The 21,513-nt window shown below is 33.7% G+C and overlaps 4 protein-coding genes across 6 annotated transcripts; 2 read left to right on the top strand and 2 right to left on the bottom strand.

Moving 5' to 3' along the window:
* Nucleotides 1–5,595: 5,595 nt before the first annotated feature.
* On the top strand, nt 5,596–6,097 carry LOC146951742 (uncharacterized). The gene has a single exon (XM_085754720.1). It carries the CDS (start codon nt 5,616–5,618, stop codon nt 5,967–5,969), a length of 354 nt encoding a protein of 117 aa, XP_085610846.1. The 5' UTR covers nt 5,596–5,615; the 3' UTR covers nt 5,970–6,097.
* A 2,075-nt stretch (nt 6,098–8,172) lies between these two features.
* HXK3 (hexokinase 3) lies at nt 8,173–11,142 on the bottom strand. Its single transcript, XM_085754713.1, is given in 10 exon segments — nt 8,173–8,560; nt 8,710–8,791; nt 9,123–9,253; nt 9,374–9,469; nt 9,571–9,726; nt 9,833–9,907; nt 10,010–10,109; nt 10,111–10,190; nt 10,504–10,654; nt 10,838–11,142. Coding segments are annotated over 10 exon segments (1,476 nt in total). The 5' UTR covers nt 11,107–11,142; the 3' UTR covers nt 8,173–8,224.
* A 1,060-nt stretch (nt 11,143–12,202) lies between these two features.
* Nucleotides 12,203–15,232, top strand: LOC146951740 (SNARE-like superfamily protein). Its single transcript, XM_085754704.1, has 5 exons — nt 12,203–12,297; nt 12,390–12,539; nt 13,380–13,553; nt 14,670–14,729; nt 14,956–15,232. Exons 1-5 carry the CDS (start codon nt 12,295–12,297, stop codon nt 14,995–14,997), a joined length of 429 nt encoding a protein of 142 aa, XP_085610830.1. The 5' UTR covers nt 12,203–12,294; the 3' UTR covers nt 14,998–15,232.
* A 38-nt stretch (nt 15,233–15,270) lies between these two features.
* On the bottom strand, nt 15,271–20,146 carry LOC146951739 (uncharacterized). Of its 3 annotated transcripts, none has more exons than XM_085754681.1 (11): nt 19,714–20,146; nt 19,439–19,566; nt 19,278–19,326; nt 18,429–18,535; nt 18,105–18,321; nt 17,309–17,543; nt 17,149–17,215; nt 16,999–17,056; nt 16,510–16,874; nt 16,213–16,431; nt 15,271–15,764 (listed from the first exon to the last, which is right to left on the bottom strand). In XM_085754681.1, exons 1-11 carry the CDS (start codon nt 19,781–19,783, stop codon nt 15,414–15,416), a joined length of 1,866 nt encoding a protein of 621 aa, XP_085610807.1. In that variant the 5' UTR covers nt 19,784–20,146; the 3' UTR covers nt 15,271–15,413. The 3 variants fall into 3 exon arrangements, with proteins under 3 accessions (XP_085610807.1, XP_085610817.1, XP_085610800.1); XM_085754691.1 differs by having other exon boundaries at nt 16,510–16,871; XM_085754674.1 differs by having other exon boundaries at nt 16,213–16,874.
* Nucleotides 20,147–21,513: the final 1,367 nt, after the last annotated feature.

Genomic DNA, 21,513 nt, shown 5'->3' with positions numbered 1-21,513 from the left:
CATTTTCAAAAGAGGAGTGATATTTGTACGACCATGTGTGACAACTTTCATTTGCTCTTTTTCTATTGGTACAAAACAATAGAGAGAGAAAAAAGAAGAGAGAGAATAAGAATATAATGTGAGTATGAGAGAGAAAGTTGTGAAATGTACAAATATCATTTTTCTTTTCAAAATCACACCCATGACCCACCCACTCCATCAAGTTTTCCAAAATTGAAGACATTTAACAAATTTTCAGGAATATAGTACACACCGAAAATCTTGATTGAATTTTTTCGGAATGTTATCCATACAAACCAGACATAAGAAATGTCTGCGTCCTATCTCACTATACTCAACTTATTGCTATCTTTCGTCAATGTATCCAAACCCATTTAAAGAAGAAGTCAATCCCTGATTTTTCAATTGATTTTATCCGAAGGAATTAAGAATTGTTTGTGTGTGTAGTTGTCTCCTTAACCACACGTTATGACAGTGCCAGAATCGTTGTCAACGGAAGGAGAACAGTCAATAATATTGATCAACTAATATAAGAAAACTTTTTGGAAAAAAAAAAACTAATATAAGGAGAAAGAAAAAATTGTTATGATGATTATATTATTGATTAGCTTATATTTTGAGATAACAGTGGTTGGTGGTGATTGTAATTCGTAATCATTACAAAGGAAAATGTAAAGATATACTACTTTGTTATGTTCAATTTATTGCCAGATTAGTGAATATGTGCTTAATTCTTTTGATCACTGAATATGCGTACAAGATCTGTTGTAGGTACTTGGGAAGTCTAAACAAGATAGCTTCGATACTTGGGAAGTCTAAAATTATGGTGCCCTGGGCTGCCGCCCCCTCGGCCCGTGCTCAGGGCCACCCCTGAGTTTATGAGTCTCTTTTCTTTCTAATTCTCATTCTCTATGTCTAATCTCTCCATCTAAATTTGTAAACATAAACATCTTTCCATCTCAATTATGCAACTATTAACACAAGAACAACCAATTTCCAAAAGCACAAGTGTCGTATACAATTGATCATAATTTCATAAGATAGGAGTAGGTGCCAATTGCAATTGCGAAACAATTTATTTATTATTTAATAGTCATACGAATTTTTACTTTTGAGGAATCAACATTGAATTATGAAATGTTGTGATGATATAAACATTGAATTATGATCCATGTGTGATGTTTTGATAAACATGTTGTCTTTAGCTAATCAAACTTGTCGAGTGAAGCCTAGACTCCGGAACATGGATCCTAACTTAGAGCTAATTGATCACATTTTAAAGATTCATACTTGTGTTCTTCTTGCACAATGTCAAATTAAATGTTTAATAGTCTTTCCATCCATTTCTCTTAATCTTATCATTTTTTGTGGATTTTTTTATAGGGCACCACTCTCTTGATTCACCCAAGGCATCCAAATTTAAAGGACCGGCCCTGCATAAACTAGGTAAGATATTGTGACTTTTGATATGCAAAAGCAAAATAATGTGACTATTTATTATTTTAATTTTAGTGCCATAATTAAATTATTCACTTGCTTTTTACTCATGACTCATCGGTTTAGTTGTTAAAATTATGGTTGTAATTAATATTTTTTTTGTACATGTAGTTGACTGATTTTATTTTATACTCCCTCCGGTCCTTATTATAAGAAAAAGTTGACTTTTTAGGTTCATTGTATAAGTGATGTATCTAGTCTATATTTATAACAAGATACATTAATTATTCTATGAACCAAAAAAGTCAATTGTTTCTTATAATAAGGACCGGAGGGAGTATAAGTTTAGTTTTAGTCACGTCATTTATTAGTTTTGACTTTGTAGTGTCCCTATAATTTTGTAAGCAACTAGCATTTTTCATTTCACACACACATATAGGTAGTAATTTTTTTTTTGGTGGCCCTAAAATTATGGTGCCCTGGGCTGCCGCCCCCTCTGCCCGTGCTCAGGGACACCCCTTACTCCACTAATTAATATATCATGTCTTCTTCGCTTAGTTATTCTTGGTGTGAATCCTATGTTGTTGCTGGTGAGTGCATGGATTTGAAGGGAACACATATCCATGTTTGCTGAAGGAAATATTTGAGAATCATAACACCAAAGCCTTAAAATTGGAAAGTGTAGTTGGAAGGGAGGCTGAGAGAAATGACCACCAAACTTATTGCATATGTGCTTACCTTCTTTATCGGGCAGGATGCAGAATCTTCTTAGACAAAAGCAATAAATGTGTTATGCGGTGTTTCTAGAGCCCCTATGGAACCTTAGTACACTTAATGGGTGGTCTTGGGTTGCTATGAGCTAGCATTTCTATATCACTATTTGCCTAGGTGTTTGTGTTTGTAATTTGTGTTTCTATTTGTTTGTTTTTCAGACCTGTACTATGGAGTATTTCATTTGTATATATCCCTATGATATCCACCTCAACTATTTTGTCGAAATGCCACGTGGTTCGCGGTTCATTCCTGACAAAGATCATAAATTATCAGACAACTACATGACCTATTTTTATCGCCTAGAGGTCGACGACATGATCTTTAGCTCCAATAATGAACATCGTCAGACACGTCTATTCGATGAAATTTGTTGGAACTCCAGTTGGATAAAGTGCGACCGCAAGGTGGTTTATCACCACTTGCTAGAGCGGATGATGAGGCTGCAGACACGTCTATACGATGAAATTTGTTGGAACTCCAGTTGGATAAAGTGCGGCCGCAAGAGTTTATCACCACTTGCTAGAGCGGGTGATGAGGCAGTATAGTCGTATGCAGACCATTATGAGACATCCTTCCCCATACTATTAATGTCTTCAATGCAGATCATGTTTTCCAAGATTTTTTGCTGCACGTTATAATTGAGGCAGCGCATGGTCTATTTTCGGAGACACAGTGACAACATGTACATAGTTACATTTCCTGATTATATGGGGCATCTCATCTGAAAGTAGTACCCCCGGTCGAGGGAGAACCACCTAGACCAACAAATGTGGTGGTCCTGATAGAGAAAGAGCATGCAAGAATGTTGTGGATACATTCCAGATAATCAGGAGGGTTAGGACTATTTGCTTGGATGAGATGAAAAATGATACTTCATATGACGACCTACATGATACTCTGAAGCGGATTGCAGATAAAATGGAATCGGCCATTCAATATCTAATCGCACTAAGGAGGGAGTGTTCTTTTTTTTTTTTCTTCTTCATGTGAATGATGTATGATGGTGTTGCAATAAAAATATGTTTTTGTTCCGGTGTAAATTTTTCATTAAAGCTAACAAGAGTTACAAGACACGTATATTTTTATTACTCCCTTCGTCCCATATTACTTGACATATTTGACTCTGTCATGTATGTCAATGCACAATTTTAAACTTAAATTTCTTCAATAATGTAGTAGAAAAAATTACGAAAATTTGATATTTTGAAAATATTAATCGAGACGAATCTAACAACATCTTATATGCTATATTTTGTTTTTATATATTAGTAGAAAAATAGAGTCAAAGCATGGTACATGAATAGTGCAAATATTCTAAATAGGTCAAGTAATATGGGACGGAGGGAGTAAAACAAAGTGAAGTGATTTTAAGCATAGAAAATGATATTATGTACATCTCTCTAGTAGTTTAAAGGAAAGAAAGTACAAGACATCATCATAATGCTTACTAATCAATCATGATTGCCTCAAACCTTTCAGGTCAAATGATATAGGATTCTCAGACATAATACTTATCATTCTAGTTCCTATTCATATCTTCACATTTTGCAGCCCCTTGGTAATATCATTAGAGAATAGTTCTAAGAGAGTTTATAGACCGAAAAGATCGGAGGAGTGAAAGTTATTCCCTCCCAAATTACAATTCACTATACTATAGAAGAAAAATAATGTTATCTCTCTCATTTTGCTATAAAGAAAATAGTTTCAAATATGAAGCACGAATACTCATCGGATTAGGCGTGTTCTGTCAGATACATGCCGTGTCCGACACCGACACTTATAATTACACTAAATTATATGATTTTTTAAATTATTAGTTGTGTCAGTGTCAGTGTCTGTATCGTGTCCGTGTTGTATCCGTGCTTCATCCAATTTTTTTTAGTGCAAGTACATTTCAAAAATAAAAATTGGCAACGTCAAAAAAAAAAAAAAATTGGAACACACTACGTGTCAAAATACAGCTACCAACCAGCTTCCACATATGAAATCCATTCTTAACGTTAAACCTTTGCCATAAATTAAAGGGAGGGAAATTAATAAAATTGGATCATCATTATAAGCTTGCCTTTTATAATTTCTTCCTATAGTTTTTTTTTAAAGGAAAATATATCATTCTTCCTATAGTTAATAAATAGTCACATATAGGAACCATATTATTACTTTAACACAAATAGGGAACAAAAATCCCAACAGGATAAGGAAATTGTATATAAAACGAAATTTATTGAATGAAGAATCGGAGCAAAATCATTTACTTTAACGTTGGACATGTTATATATGGGTTCCACAAAGGTTACAAATGATTATAGTTGGAGATCCTTCAAGGTTTTATATGTGGAACAAAGTGATTCCATCATATCATTCATTCCCTCTTGGTCTCTTTTAATTAATCTAGTTACTAAACTTGAAATGATTATCAGATTTTAGTCCTAACTAATCGCTAATCAATAAACGTGATTATAATTGATATTAATTGAACATAATCAAGAAAACTTAAGACACAAATTAAAGGAAACCAGTTGAGAGGAGGACAAGAGAAGGCCATGCCAATAATTTGGGCACATGGAACTTTGCCTTCCAAATTAGAATATAATTTTTTAACCTTTGAATGACCACCTTTTTTAAAAAGGAAAACATACTTTACACTACAAGAAATTTTCCCATTTACATTTCTTGTTGAGAAATATGGTAGATCCTATTACTAAAATATCTCGATTGGTTGATCAGATCAAATTTTCTAAAACATGTTTTACAAATATATCTAAGCTATAGTAAAAATACAATGCAATTTTACGTTGTAATCAATTTCGACCATTGATCATTTTAGATTGGGCAAATCACATTACACAATAAAATTGATTTTAAACGAATTCGACCAAATCATATGATCAAAATTTGTAACTTAGGACATAGTTACTAGGGCAAACAACTCAAACTAGAGTTATATACCTCAAAATTTTAGGGAGAAAACCTTAAAAGTGTAATTTATCTATAATTATAAGTAGATTTTTTTTTTGAGGAACTCAATTAGTCAAGATGTGATTTTTATATCCTCTCTGGCATAGGTTCATTTTTTGTACTCCCACGCAAAAAACACATAAGGAAATTATGGATTTGAGTAGATTATTATGGTATTTTTGTTTTTTGAATATTTTAGTTATAAAGAAAAATATTGATTTTAGTAAATTATGGTAGGTATAAATATTTTTGGATAAAAATGATACGGAATACACCTAATAAGAAAATGGATATACCTAAGTTATTTCCATTTAATACCCCCTTATTTTATTCACATCCCTTTTTAAATTTTTGAAACATTTGAAGTTGGTCATTATAAATACCCTTAAGAAACCAAACGACAAACATCATAACATTACAGTTCCCGGTGGAGTCAAAGGAAGAAAATGCACAACACACAAAGAGGTCAAAAACATAGCAGCTTTGTCATACAAATAAAAGCCACAAAAGAACAGCAAAAAAACCCTTGTAAATTCAAGTTAAACTTTTCAACAATGAAAATCTTTCATCGTTTACGTAAGGTTCTTATGCGTTTTGTATTCTCTTCTTCTCATCATAGGTCATCAACAGATTCATCAAGGCACAGAAATTCTGAAAGGTTTGAACCACCAAAGACTTCGTGCAGTTCATATTATTCATCTTATTCTCATTATAATGAAGCCATTTCTGATTGCATTGAATTTTTCAACAAAGAGGGTGTTTTGGATGGTCGAAAATCATCAGATGTTAATAATGTGTAACACTCTTTTTCACGTCCTAATTCCAAACCATATGCTTCATTATGCATCTATGGATATATACCATATACTTTAAATGTAAATGTGAGCTATGATTCATTATTAAGCCATGGATTATCATTGTCATTAAATTTTTATTTTATTTGTTTTGATTATGCTTCCACCATTGTCATTATTTTCATGTGTTTTGATTATCGAGGGATAAGAATAATATCAAGTTTTTTTTTCTTTCTTTCTTTCTAGTTCTTTATGACTCACTCGTACGTGTGATTTGTGCATCCTTGATCATGTGACTATCAGTAATTAGTATTCATGAAGAAGCGAATATGCTTTTTGCGCCTCCATAAATCACGAGTTTTTTTTTTTTTTTTTCAAGTTGAAATCGTAATTAAAATTATTTATTAATTAGTATCTTCATTTCCTAATTAAAGTTGATTGTATATTAAATTCATTAAAAATATATATTATTTTTCTAAATTTAGCATTAGAAAATAATGCTATCTTCACATCATGTTATTTATTGATAGTTACAACAATAAATGTACAATAATCAAAGATAATTTGGTCTCTCAATATTTGGGACGGTCTTGCTTACCCCCCATTCACTAGGAGGCAAGCAAACCTTATTGCTCTTACTGATAAGGGCATTAAGGTCTTACTATAGTTCCTAAATTTATGAGTTTATAGTATCATCCTTTATTTTGGATATTTTGAAATGAGATAATGAGATAAGTTTATTATTGTCACACAAAATTTAATGCAGTTAAAATTTGGTATATTAAATACGTTCTCTATCTATTTTAAATTATTAAATACGTTCTCTATTTTAAAATTATTAAGATTTATTCTGAATTAATATGTTCTCTATTTTAAAATAAATGATTAAGAGCTTAGCTCAGTTGGTAAGGACAATGCATAATATATGCAAGGTCTGGGGTTCGAATCCCAGACACATCCCGGACACCACCAAAAAAAATATATAAATATTTATTCTGAATTAATACGTTCTCTATTTTAAAATAAATGATTAAGATTTATATATATATTTTTTTTGGTGGTGTCCGGGATGTGTCTGGGATTCGAACCCCAGACCTTGCATATATTATGCATTGTCCTTACCAACTGAGCTAAGCTCACACACATGTACAGAATTACTAAGAAATTGAAAAAAAATACTTAAAAAGTGTGTGAATAGCCACTAGACTACTCGAAAAAAAAAGAACAAATAGAAAAAATAGTTATCTTATCAAATTATCCTTTTTTTTGTTGACAAAATTATCAAATTATCCTTATTATCTATGCAACGTTGTTGTACCAAACAATAAAAAATTGCACCAAAAAATAATTATTGCTAAGTTTGTTACTGATATAGATGAAAAGTAGAAGGAAATAGTGTTTTGAGGTTAAAAGGTTTCGGACAAATTGTCCGGAAGAACCTGAGTTATACATAGAAATAGTTATATGATACAATTGAAGGAAAAAAAACTACAATGTAATTAAAAAAAGGCATTCATTTTAAAATAAGGGTCATGTTAACTTGTGCCCTAAGGGCACAAGTTAAGGATCTAAAAAAAGAATTAAAACATGTGTGTTGTATTGAAAAAATAAGTTTTTAACTTTCCAAGACATTTAATGCACAATCTTCAAAAATAAGTTTCTACATTTGGCTTCTAAACTTGTGCCTTAAGGGCACAAGTTAACATTTCCCTTAAAATAAATATATGATCAAGAGATTGGAAGTGGTTAATGAGTTTCATCAAAAGACAGTAGTTCATTTTAAAATAAATATTTTTAAAATAAATATTTTTTTATTAAAGTGATGCTCATTGTAAATCGGACGAAGTGTGAGAGTGAGACCCGTGTCAAGTCAAGCATGAGAAATCATTTGCTTATAAAATGATATGTAAGATCTCAAAATTTTTCTTCAAGTTTTAGTTGATTGATTCAATATTCCCACAACTGATTCTTCTGAGCTTGGAGTGTTATCCAAGAATACCTGTTTGGCATTTGATGTTGTTTATTGTCCTAACTCAGTTGGTAGAGTTTTCTGAGATAAGTGAATGTAGCAACTCATTAGTTGGCTCGAGGTGGCTACATATGCAACTAATCCTCAATTTTTTTATTTTTTTTTACCAAGTTGAATTCATGACCATATAATAAATGAAATAGTATGAGAAAATTATGAGTTTGATTGCCTAAAAAAACGTCATGAATATTCTGCTCCATTCCAATGATTAAATACTAGTTGAACAAAATGCTCAATCTTGTTTGTACATGGAATTTGAAGCTGCCAATAGAGCACCTCCAATACCAGAACCATCTTTTGAATGTTCTATCACAATATTGTTTGACTTTTCTGTTCCTAATAGCTCCTTTACTGAATCTTGCAAGTAAGTCCTGTATTGAGGATAATTTTCATACAAACCCCCATCAATGGCAACAACACTTCTCTTTCCAAAGATAACACCTTTTGAGTCTTCTTCCATTTTTTGCAGAATCCCTACAATTCCTGCACCGGCTAAGCTACCGCCTCGCTTTACAATTGTGTCACAAACCTCTAGAACTGTTTTTCTTTCACTTAGATTGGATTCAACCTGAAGAGAACAAGTGAGTGTCAAGGAAACAGACATTTTAAACTTAGTGATTGAGGTTAATGTGTACTTTCTTGGGCAGGTAATGTAAAACACTAAGGTTCTTCTTTCAAATTTTAATATCATGAAAGAATGAGTTTTCAAGAGTTTACCCCTGCTTTATCATAGAGGAGGGACCCAACTGCTTGTAAATCGCCAGAATTATCTTGCTGCATGGCGCTTAGATCCGGGGTCCTGTAAAATTTATTTGTAAATTGTAAGCATATTTTGGTACTAATAATAAATCTCAAAAGAATTAAACTGAAGATATATGACCTTACAAACACAAAGTGTATCTCAGAAATAAAATATGAAAAGAATTTTTTTCTCATGTCGAAAAGAAGTAAAAAAATTATCGGGAAGAAAAGTGACGATATCTGTTAATAATATAGAATGTCCCTAATTTTAATTTCACCAAATTATATTAGCAATCAGAATTCTTAACATATCTACTGTCTTGCTAGCAATTTTCTTACTTCTGTATATGATTTGAGCGGAAGAGTTTAACTATAGAGTGAAAATTTACCCAAGTACGAAAGGCATGGACAATTTTTGAGGGACAGATATCCCAAATAAACCTTCCTCTTCAGCCATATTGACTAGCATTCGTCTCACAATTTCACCTAGATACATTCCTGAGATTGTCTTCTCAAAAATCTGTTCGATGATATTAGAGATATAATTAGTTAGTCATTAGTTACTCACTTGTTTTCTATATAAGGGATGTAACTTTTTGATGAACAACAAAATTACGACATAGATGGTGCGAAAACTTACATGGTGACCGGGATTGATACTAGCAGCATCCATTTCTCTATCAAATACAGTTAAAGGGAGACCATTTGAGAAAGCACCCCACTCAGTACTAATGATCTGAATCAAGCAATGTTTTTTTCTCACATTAATAAAGACGAGCTAATTCATCTATATTATTTGAACAAAGAAATAAAGGAAAGTGTGTCACTTTTACTAACCATTTTATCAGAAGAAGAAACATGCCCTTGTAATTTGGGAATGGCACTTAACTTCTCGATATAACAAGCATTAGTTCCAGTTCCTAAAATAACAGCAACCTTAGCATCATTGTCGTAGTATTCTGCTCCAGCTAGTGTTCCAACAGTATCATTAACCTATTACGTAGGAAATTATTAGAACCATTTATACCAATACTGCATTTGTATATTTAAACTTGAATGAAAGTATAATGACAATATTAGTAACATTACAACAACGTACCAAAGCAGAAACTCGCATATCTAGTCCTTGTCTTTCCAAAGCCTCGTTCAAACAAGCAACCACATCTCTTCCTACCTATGTAAAGAGTTTGAATTTTGTCACTATCTAACTATACCAAATATAGAACTCTAATTAATGGCAGTGATTAAAGAACTTAACAACCAAACAAACACATACAGTTCCAGAAACAGCAAAACCCTTGGTCCACTTGATTAGTATGCCAGAGTCAATAGAAGTTTGTTTGACAGGAAATGAAAATGTAAAACCAATCTCTCTTTCTTCCTGGAGGAAAATGAAATCTACTATCTTCTTTGTCCACAAATTTGGCTAGCCCCAAAGCAATGAAATCAAACAGCTCCTGCGTATATTATATCATATCCCAATTATTATTAAGAAAACATCAAAGCTTTAACATGCAAAGTAAGCTTTGGCCTTTTTGGATAAACAATTTAATTGGCAGCTTATAGCATAAGCTATTTCTATAACAAAATAATAAAATGGAGTTATTGTTTTCATACGAGTTTCTGTAATCTATCTTGGAAAGCTTAGAAAAATAAGCTGAAAACAAGTTATGAACATGTCGTAAGTTGTTTTCATAAGTTCTCCCGACCAGTCTCATAAATATTTAAGACAATCGATAAGCTCAAATAAGTCAATCAAAACAAACTAACCTCGGACGTAGCAAACATGAGATCATGAGGTATAGCAACTTGATCAAACTCAACATCAATGACACGATCATCTTTGCCACCTAATTGTACCCTCAACACACGGAAGTTTGTTCCTCCAAGATCCAATGCATAAAACAACCCTTTCTCATTCCTATATCATCATCATATTAATCATGTCAATAGTAAAAATCACAAACAAGGAAGCATAGATAAGTTCTAGTCCAACCATATATAAAAATATTGTGGATCATCAGAAATAACATATTTAGTGTCTGACACGCCTCGAATAAGCTTAACTCGTCCGTATAAGTTAAGGAAAGAAATATAGACACACCCGGAGGGAAGAGTGTGGACATAAGTTGGTATCATGGGAAGCCCGGGCCCATCATCAGAGGAAAGCCCAGCCCGCATTTGAGAAGACATTGCATCAGCCACATGGTGAAGAAGAGGTAGAGGAGTGGCACAGTCTTGTTTGAGTTTCGTTAATAATCTCGTTGGTCCAACTGACACCTTGTTGGATCGGATGGCTGTTGTTGATCGCCGATGGGATCTTGGAAGAAAGGGTCCCACGGTAGAGGTAACAGTAACCGAAGAAACAGACATGTTTGTTTGTTTGATTTTCTTCTTCTGTGTTTATTTGGAGAAGGATGTTCTCCTTTGTTGTTATTTGTATTTACTTGCATCTTTGACTTTATCATGGACCGTTGTTCTGTTACAAATTTTTTATTTACATATATCATTAAAGTTTAGTAAAATAATTGAGTAAATGATCATTTTGGTCTCTCGATCTGCTCTTCGCTATTGCAAAAATCTCTGACTCGTGATTAAATACAAAGTAAATCTTGAATGTTCAGTTCACTTATCACTTTAGTCCCCCACGTCAAAAACTTATGTTAATGGATGTGGTAGTGTGCATGAGGTGTCACAAAGACTAAAGTGAAAGTGGAAAATTGTCATTTTGGTCCCAAATCGAAAATCAATATCTTCCTATATTGAATCTCAAATCCTTAAGTCTCTAAATCCTGAATTTAATCCCTAAATCTCATATAATTACCTTTTTGTTCAATTTTTTGTTGTTAATTGGTGGAGATTCGTGGTAAGAAAGAAACGTAGTTAGTTCCAAATCTTTTGTTAAATGTAGTTTTAGTAAAAATACATGCATGTTTCATAAGAGTCCACACCATTGAGTATGCCTTCAAACATGCTAAAAATAACACCAAAATAACACTAAATCAATCGGATAAAATAACACCAAAATAACAACATTCATGAGAAATTGTTTGACAATATATTGTTGATGAAATTCAACAACCACAATTTATTGTTGATGAAATATTCATCTTAATAAAATAACACTAAAATAACACCAAAATAACACTAGTTCAATACTCATCTTAATAAAATTCAACAACCACAATTTATTGTTGATGAAATATTTCATAAAAGAAATGATACTTGTACAACCATTTTGTGACAACTTCCTCTCATACTTATATTATGTTCTTGTTCTCCCTTTTTTTATATTATGTTCTTATTCTCCATTTTTTTTCTCGCTATTGTTTTTTCTCCTTTGTCAAATATGAATTTATAAAACTAATTTTTTGACTCAATATTAATAAAAAAAAAAAAAAAGTATTTGGTTGTGTTGACGTGGTTTGAAAGTGAACAAAAGTAAGGTGAGCAGCACCACAATAACGTCGTCGTACTCCATCCATTGTTCAAATCTTCTTCTTTTTATTTCTTCTTCAGCTGAGAGCTAACATTCTTCTCCATAATCGCAATTCAAATCAAATGGTACTCTTTCATTCTACTTCATCATCTTTTCATTTCATTTTCATAAATTAATTTCCCCTTTTTGGATTGGATCGTGTTTTTGTTTATTGCAGATCCGATTCATTCTGTTGCAGAACAGACAGGGTAAAACCCGTTTAGCCAAATACTATGTTCCTCTTGAAGATTCCGAGAAACACAAGGTCGAATACGAGGTTCATCGCCTTGTCGTAAATAGAGATCCCAAATACACTAATTTTGTTGAGGTATGGTATCAATTTTCCATAAATAATGCATATTTACTTTCATCATTGTTTTAAACTATTTTTCAAGATTAATGAGTTCGATACAAATATGGTATATGATTCAACATTATGACATCCTTTGATTGATCCATGTAGCTGACCCCATTTAGTGGGATAAATTGTCGTTGTTGTAGTCCTTCTAGGAGTTAGAGAACAGATTCGATCGTAAAGTTTGAAATATTCATCGTCTCATTTGAGAGTGCCCTACAAAGTTAGGGACTAATTTGGTGGTTTACTTATTGCTCATGTCTTCAGAAATTTATAACTCTCCCATATCACACGTGAAAATGACTGTTTGAAGGATTCCAAGTTAATTGGTTGGAGAACACGTGATAGAGCTAAATCACGTTTTGCTGGAGAACACGATATTTAGAGCCTTTTTTTGCCTTCTTAGACCTTACTGTTGTCATTGGAGATCCAAGACCTTGAATGTCCTTTATGCTTCCTCCCTCCGCGTTTTCCTTGAAAGGTCCTAGTTAATTGGTTGAAAATCTATCCGTGAAGCTTTTGGGATGAAATCAGTCGCGATAAATAGCATTGCTGATTTTTAAAGCTTACTTTCTTTTCCGTTGTTTAGTAACCGTGCATCAGTTTTTTCTCCCATCTCTTTTGCTTCCTCATGTTTGATTTTCCCATCATCTGTGAACAGTAATTTATCTGTGGCGAATAAATAATTAATGTGATGCAAGTTTTAAAGCATTCTGCTGTTTTAAAGTGGATGAAGCTGTAGTTCTATATATTGGTGTGCTTTTTTGTTCATTTGTTAAATAATAACCGTTTAATGGGTAACATTTGTTGCAGTTTCGTACACACAAGGTAATATACCGGAGATATGCTGGACTGTTTTTCTCACTTTGTGTTGACATCACTGATAATGAGTTGGCATATTTAGAGTGCATCCATTTGTTTGTTGAAATCTTGGATCACTTCTTCAGCAATGTCTGCGAACTTGATTTGGTTTTTAACTTCCACAAGGTTTGTTATTTTGTCACATTATCCTTTTGTTTTTCAGTAATCATGTAGGGGTGTTCTAATTGAGCATGCTTAGATATTCAAAACATTGGAGTAACATTCTTGTTATCTATCTTTGTATTGTTGGTAATGCTATGATGATATTGGGATTGTGTTTTGTGACTGACTTTCATTTGATTTATAGAAAACTATGTCTCGGAAATCGAGATAAATTAGGATTTATGATACAAAATAATAGTGGAATATAAAAGGGTAGATGGATGGGTGGATATGGAATAGGGAGAAGAATCTGAGTGTTTTTTTGGAGTGCCACATCAGAAGATGGTCGGTTGTGGCAAAAGTTGAAATACATGATGGCACAAAAAGAGCTGAGGGGTCAGAATTAGAATTAGCGGGGCTGATTTAATATATTATAAATTGGTAGACTCACTATTCAACTGTAGGACACATTGTCCATATGTTTTTGTTCTAAAAAAAAATCTCCTTTGCCCCATTTTCCACTTTGATCGAAAGCAGCATCAATAACAATCACAACATCAACAAAATTTTTTTGAGCTGATAAAATCTTTGCTAGTAGTATAAATCCGTAAATACTAGATCCAACTTCTTGTAGAAGACCTAGTAAATAATTTGCAATTGCTTCCATTTGCTGCCATATATATGAAAAATGTCCTTACAGGAAAATTTGATTCCGTCTTCAACACAAGCCTTGTTGTGTGTACAAATTTTTTAAACTAAAAGTTATTCTATGCATTATTAGTATACAGAGTTCTCTGTTTTTCGAAAATTTCCCCAAAAGATCCAAAGCAACCTTATTCTCACTTCGCTGCAGTAACAACGAGCTAGAGTATAATATATTTCACTTTTTTCATTTGTTTTTGGAAATAATTCATCAACCTGTTGAGTTTCTAATTGAGCATTCTCAGATACATCTTCATCCATTGTGTCTAATTTAACATACAGCGGTAGATATGTATATAACCTAAGTCTTACTGTTCACTACGTGTTATGTTTTCTTTCCAAATGAAGTTTGTGATTGCTGAGGGTTGGGTTGGAGTGGTAATATTTTAATTATTGTAGTTGTTGTTCCTTGCTCATTTAGTTTTATCTGATTTGAAGGTCTACCTTATACTTGATGAATTCATTCTAGCGGGTGAACTGCAAGAAACAAGCAAGAAGGTATGTATTGTTTTGATGTTATCATACTGTTGACATGTGATTGCTAGTTTAAGGCTTGAGCTGCATAGGTACCTTATGATTTAAGGCCTAACTGTCGATTTCCTTTGCTTCTTTGGGCACATTTCTCTGCTTACGACAATTGCGGCTTGATTGTAAATTTATTCACAAGCTAAATTTATGATGCAGAAAACCACAATTCCTTAACTAACCTGTTTTGTGTTTGCAGGCTATCATTGAAAGAATGGGGGAGCTTGAAAAACTAGAGTGAAACATTACATTTCAGCAGAGTCACGACAGGGAGACTATGATGATTTACTATTGCAATTGGCGCGATTCTTGTATTTTAATTGTGATACAGAATTTTGACTTTTTTCCCACCCTTGAGCCATGTATTATGTACACTTCCATGGTTTCTTAAATCTCGTGTTAATATGTTGTAGACATTCAGAAAGTTGGGGTTTTAAGTAACCCTTTTTCATTATCTGTGTGTTCTGTTAAAACAATCCATTGTGCTTCTTTGTAGTTAGCAAAACACCAGAGATATAGAACTGTATAATTTTACTTCCCCCGTCTCACAATGAGTGATACACTTGCTCATTTCACTTTTTAAGGAACAACTACAAATGAAAAAAAGAAAATAGTAATCTTATTACACCAGTACTTTGGAATCTGTCCCTAATTTCTTCACATATAGAATTGAGATGAAGATCTTGCCCATTTGTCTTGGATGGGGGAAATGAGCTGCTGCTGTTGTCCAACGATTGAAGTAATCTTGGATCCAAATATTTCTTGTGATGTAGGGGTATGAGGAAAGATGATTTGGGGGGCACATGGACCCATTGCAGAATAGTCATTTCTTCCACTTTGCCAATTAGGATTCTTGGTCCACTTAATATTGCAATTTTCAGATGACCTAGCTTGAGCTGCTTGTTGCATCCCCCACAATTTTTGGTGCTCTTGTTTATTTGAGACTGTTGAACCATATTGAGTTCCATATAATTGGCTACCATAATAACGAGGTTGTTGCAACTGAAGCTGCAGATAATTTAAGCATCATGGAAAGACATCAGTGTAAGATACTTTTGTAGTAATAGGATCAAGGGATATATTTATGAGGGATATTTAATTGCATGTCCATGTTATTTCGTTGTTAGAGTAGTTTATTAAGTTCACTGTGAGCAACAAACTTTAACAACCTCATTTCATAGTGATCAGCTAGAAAGAGAGCATAGGTGTATTCATGTGGAAGATACCCATAGTGACTCATAGTAGAGTAAACTAGATTTGATAAAAGATGGATGAAATGATACATGAGTGTTTCTATATATAGAGTTTAGTTGTGTAACTAACTCTAACTAACTCTTAACCAAGCTTCTCAAACACTCTAACTCTAATACATATATTAAGAACGGAGTATAGAAGAGTTAGGACCTAGAATTTGTTTGTTCAGTTTCTCTTGTGACAAAAACAAATTAATCAATACCTGTGGTCCTACAACAGTCAGATGATCAAGGTAAACTGTCGAGGCGTAACGACTTTGATGCGTAGGAATTGGCATTACCCTTTGCTGCTGTGCTATTGACTGAAAATAAGGTGCATGCAAATTTGACGACGGTTCCAACCTACTTCGAACTTTATTATAATTATTGTTGTCGACCTTTAATCCATAACTTCCAGTTGACAAGGACAAGAGATTGAAACTCTGCATAACAAGGATGGTTATCAGGGCGTGAAAGGGGATAAGGGGAAGCATCTTTACCAAAATAAACCTCGATCTTACTTGCTTTTGATGACCATATACTCCAGATGTTGAAGCAGCCTGTGATATTTCACCATAGTGGCATTGCTGCAAAAGAATGCCATTCTTACTTTCATTAGGATTCCTCACAGTATCACAAGTAACTACTCCATTTATCATTCTGTTCAAGTTTTGTACTTCCGAAAGAACTCGATACTTCGATCTTTCGCTTGCTCCCGTTTCATGACACCCACGAAGATTGGATTCTTTGATAACTTTTTGTTTTGGCGACTCTAAACTCCGAATCGCATGACTGATGTAAACATGAGTTGCACATCTTTTACGTGATCTTTTATGACTAACATCATATGACACTGAACACAAGCCTGGCCACAATGCAAGGCCTTCTGATGAAACAACAGAAAGATGACTAAGAATTAGTCACATTGATGTAAAAGTCTTCAGCCTGTGTTTTTATGATCAAAATAAGAATTTACCACTTAGGACAATTTGTTGTTTGTGGGAGCATACCATTTTTTACTTGTTCATTCATCAACTGCTGTTTTTGCTTGCTATCAAAATTTCTGGCCTGAAATGTGAACGCAGGGTTACCAATAACATCAGTACTAATAGCTCACAAACAGAATTTTTTGCTCAAACTGTGAAAACTGAAATGCCTACCGCGTCTAATTCAACATCTGGTTTCCTCTCGCATTGTGAAATTTGTGATTGTCCAGTCATATTTAATCTGGAATATGATGACAAAACATGTTATTAATTACAAAGGTGAAAAGTATATAGATTTCAGAATGGAACTGAAAAAAAAAAAAAAAATACTTACCCCATTGCTAGACATAACTCAGAGTCATCCAATGCAACTTTTTCGCGATATTCGTGATTAACCGTCTCAGGCATGGTCTGAAGATTTGTAGATGGGATTGTGCTATGAGATGCCACCAATAACTTTGCCCTCTCAAAGAGTTCTTGACCATTAATAGTTTCATTCAAAGACGTGATTTTTGAAGATTCTCCAGGTAAACAACTTTCACGACAAAAACTTTCGCCTTGAACCGAGGCTAGAATATATGGCAAAAGAAAGTGGGAAATCGAAATGAACGATTTAATAAATAAAGAAAGGTATTGTGTAAGAGAGAAGAATCGTTATGTAATGAACGTAGTTGATATGCACTGTCAGTGTAATGAATTTTTATACTGTCAGTTAATCATAATCCTTGAATCATTACAAATATTTGACTTTAACTAGATCTACCTTAAAAGTCATAAGGGATATTACATTTTATATACAGGGGCCGGGGTTCGAACCTCGGACACTCCACTTCTCCACAATTAAATTGTGTGAGCTCTAGCCACTAGGCTACTTGACAAAAAAAGAAAGGTCATATACATAATAGTTTTTGATTATTTGACAGTTTAAAAAGTTTTATGCTGATGGTGCATTAAAATTAATCTTTTATTTTTTGTCAGGTAGCCTAGTGGCTGGAGCTCACCCATTTTAAATGTAGAGAAGTGGGTCGGCCCGTGCATATATTATGCAATGTCTCTGCCAATTGAGCTAAGCTCACGGGGACGCATTAAAATTAATCTCTTATATCATATAGAAGAAGGGTGAAAATAACCTTCAAGAGAAGAAGCATTAACATTCTCCTTCATGTCCTGCAAAACTGAGGAGTTTTCCATGAAAGGTTCTCCATCAAGTTCCTTGATAATATGATTGGAGCCACTGTGAGGAAACATTGTTGCCAATGCATACAGAGTCTCAGCTACCTCTTCCTCATCTTTTGTGATAGAACCAGAAACTCCTCTTTGGGACCAATTTTGGCCAATTTCCTGTTTCTACAAAATGCAAAATTCCAAGTTAAAGGTGGAAAAAAAAAAATACTTAGAAGACAAAGCAAAAGGTCAAGTTTTTAAAACCACAAATGTCTTATTACAATACTCACTTTTGACTTCTTTACATTATCCTTTTCTAGAGATTCTATTCCATTGAACTTATGGTTCTTCTTTTCTTTATCATGTAAGATGGATTCGCGACCGCGCTTCTTCATGGCTGTAATTTCAAAAGGAAAAGTAAAAATAAAGTTCATACTTCTTTTAAGCAAACAGAATAACAAAAATTCATGATGATAGAATAGATTAAAGAACTAGATATGTGAGCTTTATAAAAGCTTATCCACAAAAGCATTTTTGTAAGTATTCATAACAACTTATAGAATTGTGTTCATAACTTATATCCCATACAGTTTAAAATTTTATAATTACACATAGAAAATAAATATTGACATTGCAAATTAACATAAACAAACAAGGTTTCATGTTCGAGCCCTGTAAATTGAAAATAACATTATCCGCGGACAAAAATTATTCGTGAAGTTAGTGAATATTTCACACCTATAACATACTAACAAAAACATAAACAGCTTATTGAATGAACCTAACTGCTTAATATGAATTTTTCAAATGGTATAAAAGCTTAAGTAAACTTTATTATCCAAAATGTTTGCCATTAAAAAAAAATGGCCCTTTGGTTAATCAAAAGCTGCTACAGTATATATTTCTGAAAAGATATACTATCTTGCAATAATAATTGACAAACAAAGAAAAAGAGACAGAATCAAGTGTGTAACAATCATGACAAAGAAAAAGTAAAAGCTTCAAAGATTGCTTCAAGTGAAGAAATTAATCATAAAACTCATAGAGTTCCTATGGAAAAATATAAAGAAAGTGAAGATACTAATGATAAAAAAAACAATTAAAAAAGCATTGATTTTGAATTAGAAAATTATACTCACCTGAACGTAGCTTCCTTGGAACAGAAGCACCATAGCATCCATTCAAAAACTAAGAACAAAAGTTAAAAAAATATAAATATAATCATCAAGCATGAAAGTCCATAAAAATTTAGAAATGAATAAAATAAAAAATAAAACAGAACACATTATATTATACTTACATTATTATGAACCTTAAATCTCTTTGGATGTTCTTGTTGTTTTTCAGTAACATGACAACTCATTTGAGTAACAGCACTTAAGCTTCTAACTTTTTCTTGCTTCTTTGGTTTCTTTGAGAATTGGAGAGCTATGTGTCAGAAAGAAAAGAAAGTAAGATAGATAACTAGAAAATGTTATCTGATAATAAAAGAAAAGAGAGATAGAATAAAGAAAAACCGATAAATGAGTTTTGTTTGGTAGCTGAGAAAAAAACGAGAATGTGTAAGTTGATTACCACCAAACAAGAGTTTATTTGTGTGTCTTTGCTTCTTAGCTCCACGCTTCATGTTTTGAGTCTTGTCCATTTCTACTTTCTAAGAATGGTACTAAGTAAGTACTTTTACTACACTTTGAATTTATCAGTTATATACTATGATCATTGATCACAATCACACTAACAATGATAGTGATAAATGCAAGACACATGGAAGAGGTAGTGTGTTTTTGTTGTGAAGTGAAGTTGAAGAGGAAAGTGAGTTTGTTTGAGAGAGAGAGAGAGAGAGAACAGTTAAAGGGAACATGGAATGGGAATGAGGTTGTTTGTTTGCTTGTACTTTGTTGTACTATTGACTGTGTAGTTGTTGTTGAATGGAAAATGAATGTAGAGGAAATGTAATTAATCATGCATCGTTTTCAAGTGAATTGGGTTCTTTATGTGAGATAAAGATAGTGGATAAGTAATTACAATGAGTTTTGCTTGTAGATAGAGTATTATCTTTTACTTATCTTTTTTATTTTTTAATTATCCAATAATGATCTTTGATCCTAGTTGTTGGATTTGGGGCCTAACTCATCCTTACAAAACCGGCTTGTAAGGTGAGGAGTGCCTCCTCTTTATTGACTCTTCTCAAGAATCATATCTATCCGATGTGGGACTTAATCCCACCCGAGTGTTGGACATTAACACACCCCTTCACGCTTCAGCCCGGCCCAATGGGCCTGAAGCGTGGAGATGCAGAACCGGCTTGTAAGGTGAGGAGTGCCTCCTCTTTGTTGACTCTTCTCAAGAATCCTATCTATCCGATCCTATCTATCCTATTGACTCTTCTCAAGAATCCTATCTATCCGATGTGGGACTTAATCCCACCCGAGTGTTGGACATTAACACACCCCTTCACGCTTCAGCCCGGCCCAATGGGCCTGGAGCGTGGAGATGCAGGAAGCCCAACGATAGACCCGATAGGCTCTGATACCATGTCACGAATATCGAGACCTAACTCATCCTTACAAAACCAGCTTGTACGGTGAGGAATGCCTCCTCTTTATTAACTCTTCTCAAGAATCCTATCTATCCGATGTGGGACTAAATCCCACCCGAGTGTTGGCCGCCAACACTAGTTGTTCTGGATCGGCTAGAAAGTCAATCCAACACTAACACGTGGACCAAACGTCCACCAGACCAAGGCGCATCGCCTGAAGGAGCACACCAGCAACAATGCACCTTACCCCATTGGAGCACGCCCACATGCATCAGGCACCGTACACGTGTCCTTCAACGACCTCTTGATGAGGCACCGCATCTCACGGAGACGGTTATTCTCACACACGCCTATATAAGGGTGACAGAGCTTCACCCCAAAGTATGATTCACTTTTCCCATACTTTTCGCACATTCCATCTCATTTCTCATACTGACTTGAGCGTTGTAGTGCTAACGTGCCTGCATACACCTTTCGTCCCACCATGAAGACTCATCGCCACCGTACCGGAGCACTTTCCGCCACCGTTGTCTCCATCAATTCCTCACCGGACATATCACTAGTATATCGGTTAAGTTGTCCTTACGGCTTAAACTCTTTGAACTCACTGCAAACTAATTATTGAGTTGACAATGAATATATCTTTATTTTTATTTGGAGTTGTTTTGTCTTTCAAATGGGTGACTTTAGGAATCAAACTCAAAGTTCTTTTCTTGGTAGAGTTATGTTACTAACTCTCCAAACATCATTTTGGTCTCTATAAGCATATTTAGAATATTGGTTAATCTCATTTAACTTCCTTGATGTATCTACAATTTATGTTCAATTTTTTGGTG

The sequence above is a fragment of the Medicago sativa genome, chromosome 1, assembly GCF_051527215.1.
Source record: "Medicago sativa cultivar Bolivia chromosome 1, Bolivia_mono, whole genome shotgun sequence".
NCBI classification, from domain to species: Eukaryota; Viridiplantae; Streptophyta; class Magnoliopsida; order Fabales; family Fabaceae; genus Medicago; species Medicago sativa.
The sequence above is the reverse complement of the archived record's forward strand: the minus strand, read 5'-3'. Positions and strand labels throughout refer to the sequence as shown.